We start from the raw sequence: 2,953 nt of genomic DNA, 5'->3' as shown, positions 1-2,953 counted from the left end.
CGCCCCCTGTAAATATGTTTTTGTTTTGATTTACGCCCTTAATAGGCCAAACAAAAACCAATTTTTTTTTTCAAAAAAAATTCGTTTTTGTTTGGCCTATTAAGGGGTAAATCAAAACAAAAATATTTTACAGGGGTGAATCAAAATAAAAATTTTACACGAGGAAAAACCAGAAATGACTTATATTACAGGGGGTAAAGACCTATTAACCCAAATAAATACTCCCTCCGGTTCCATTTACAATAAACAATTTACTTTTTAGATACATTAAATAATTTATGTATTTGGTTTAGGTTCTTGACTAAATACATACATTATTCAATGTATCTAAAAAAGTTAACTTTCTCTTATAAATATAACTAGAGGGAGTATAAATGTAACTCAAAATATACCAGGAATGACCGGAAAAAGAAAAAAAAAAAATCAATGAAGAAATTTTCCTCAAATTATACGACATCGTTTGGCCCGTTAGAACGAGTTTCTATCAAATGAGAGTACAGGTATTGACATCATACGACACCGTTTTCCCCTACCTACATCTTCTTCGAAAAAGAAATGATATTTGTACAACATTTTGCTACAACTTTCTCTCTCATATTCATAATCTTATTACATCTCTCTTCATTTTTTTCTCTCTCCAATGTTTTTGACCAATCAAAAGAGGAAAACAAAGTTGTAACACCAAAGGTGTTGTAATCATAGTTTTAAAAAACCGGACCGGACCGGCCGGTTCGAGCTTCTCATTGGATCGATCATGCAGTTAGACCGGTGTAAACCAGCATGGCTCGTTTAAAACTGGTCAAAACCGACGACTCGGCCGGTTTATAGAACCGTCCGGTTCAATGCTTGCATTCTTAAAAAAAAAAAAAAAAAAAAAAAAAAAAAAAAAAAAAAAAAAAAAAAAAAAAAACAAGAAGAAGAAGAAGAATAAAGGTTGTGGGACGTTCTGTCAATGTAAGGAGAGAAAGAACTTAAAGCCTGAAACCGTATCAGAATTCCTTGTAGAAGATCCATTTAATACTTACAAAGAAAAATGAGCAGAGAATGAGAAAGAAAATTGCACACTGTGCGGCGGCTAATGCTTATGGAGATGTGCTATAGCTATTTAGGGTTTTCACTTGGTGGTATATATATGATGGGCTTGTCAAATAAGCCCAATTTTAATGTTTCAACAACCCTGCACGGCAATTACAAAGCAATGTTATTTATTTACCTTTTTTTTTTTTGGATAATTATATTATTTTAAAGGGCAATGTTATGTTTTTAAAAATTGGAAATTAACATTAAATTTTTATAAAATAACTTTTTTGATAGATATAAGATAATTTCTTCTATCTTTATGTTCTACAACTTCAACAAATAACAAATAAAGTATAAATTTAGTTTGATATATATTTTTAATTTAGTTAAATATTTATAAAAAATTTAATCTTTAAGACCGAGTCACCTAACCGAGTTATCCGGCTTAATCTGATTCAATCATGCGGTTCAACCAGTGACTCAGTGCTTCGACCAGTGACCCAGTACCCCTGCCGAGTCGATGACCGAGCCGAGTTTTAAAACTATGGTTGTAATGTTCAAATATCATTATTGCCAGTGGCGGAGCTAGAAAAAATATCGGGGGTGGGCCAACAAAATATACTCTAATATATAAAATATAAATTTTTCAGTTGAAATAAACGCTAAACACAAAGTTTAATCAAAAAAGTAAACTACATACCTTAGGAAATTAAAATAAGTCGTTACGCGATCCAACTAACTTGAAATCATCAATAACTGACTCAGAACTAATACTTGCACTAATTTCCCTTTCGATATAAACTGTCATGGTATCATTTAGAAACCCACTTCCCATCTTGTTTCTCAACCTAGTCTTGATAATCTTCATTGCTGAAAAAGATCTCTCAGTTGTGGCTGTAGAAACTGGAAGAGTCATGATAAGGCGGAGTAGTCTATCAATCAAGAAGTAAATTTTATTCCTCTCAGTTGCAACCAAACACGAGCATAATTCTTGAATAGTTGATAAATTCTTCAAACATGGTTCTTTGCGGGCATTAACAATGAATTGCTCGAGTTGATAACACAAGTGAATCTTCTCTTGATCATTGAAATCCATGGGATAGTATTTATCAACAAGAGTGCAAATAGTATCAACATCAAAAGCTTTATAACTATCCTTAGGAGTCAAAGCACAACTTAGAGTTAACAAATCCATTGCCTCCTCACTAAATCTACTATTCAACTCTTGTAATTGTTTATCAATGGTAGTAAAAAATATTTCAACTCTAAAATAGTGCTCTATTGTTACCTGGTTCTCTTCGAGACGAGAGCGTCCAAATCTTGTTGTTGAATGCAAATCATCGAGATCAGGAATCTCAATAGCATGTCTTACACAAAAATATCTCACATTAGCAAGTAATTTATCCCAACCATCTTCTCTCAATTGTTGAATAAGAGTTTTTGTGTTACGAACCAGAAACATAGCATTAACTACATCTTGAGCTTGTAGTTGCAAGGCTTGACAAAGCACATCTGTTATCCCCATAATTTCTTTCATCAAATGCAAGATAAATATAAAATCAAATGACTTCAAGTAATTGTAAGCACTGTCAGCATTCCCACTTGTAGAATAATTTGTTGCTTCCTTTGCAATTTTTTTTAAAACAAAACAAGTTGCTTCATACATGCGGATCAAGCTACAAATAGAACTGAAATGTGATCCCCATCGAGTATCTGTTGCCCGTTTCACAGTACCAATTTGGTTTGCACCTTTACTAGGTACAATCTCTTCAATTTCCAACAAATATTCATTTTCTTTTAGTTGGGCAGCTTGTAACTCATCATGTCTCTTAGGAGAAGAACAAACAGCATTGACAATAAAAGTCAGTTTCTCAAAGAATTTATGAATTGGTTTGACTTCTCTTGATGCAAACTTAGTAATAATAACAATCAT

At 32.6% G+C, this 2,953-nt stretch overlaps 1 protein-coding gene across 1 annotated transcript; it reads right to left on the bottom strand.

The window, feature by feature from the left end:
* Nucleotides 1-1,729: 1,729 nt before the first annotated feature.
* On the bottom strand, nucleotides 1,730-2,953 carry LOC120577042 (uncharacterized). Its single transcript, XM_039827942.1, has one exon. The coding sequence runs from the start codon at nucleotides 2,951-2,953 to the stop codon at nucleotides 1,730-1,732; it is 1,224 nt and encodes a 407-aa protein (XP_039683876.1).

This window comes from Medicago truncatula, chromosome 7 (genome assembly GCF_003473485.1).
Source record: "Medicago truncatula cultivar Jemalong A17 chromosome 7, MtrunA17r5.0-ANR, whole genome shotgun sequence".
Lineage (NCBI taxonomy): Eukaryota > Viridiplantae > Streptophyta > Magnoliopsida > Fabales > Fabaceae > Medicago > Medicago truncatula.
The sequence above is the reverse complement of the archived record's forward strand: the minus strand, read 5'-3'. Positions and strand labels throughout refer to the sequence as shown.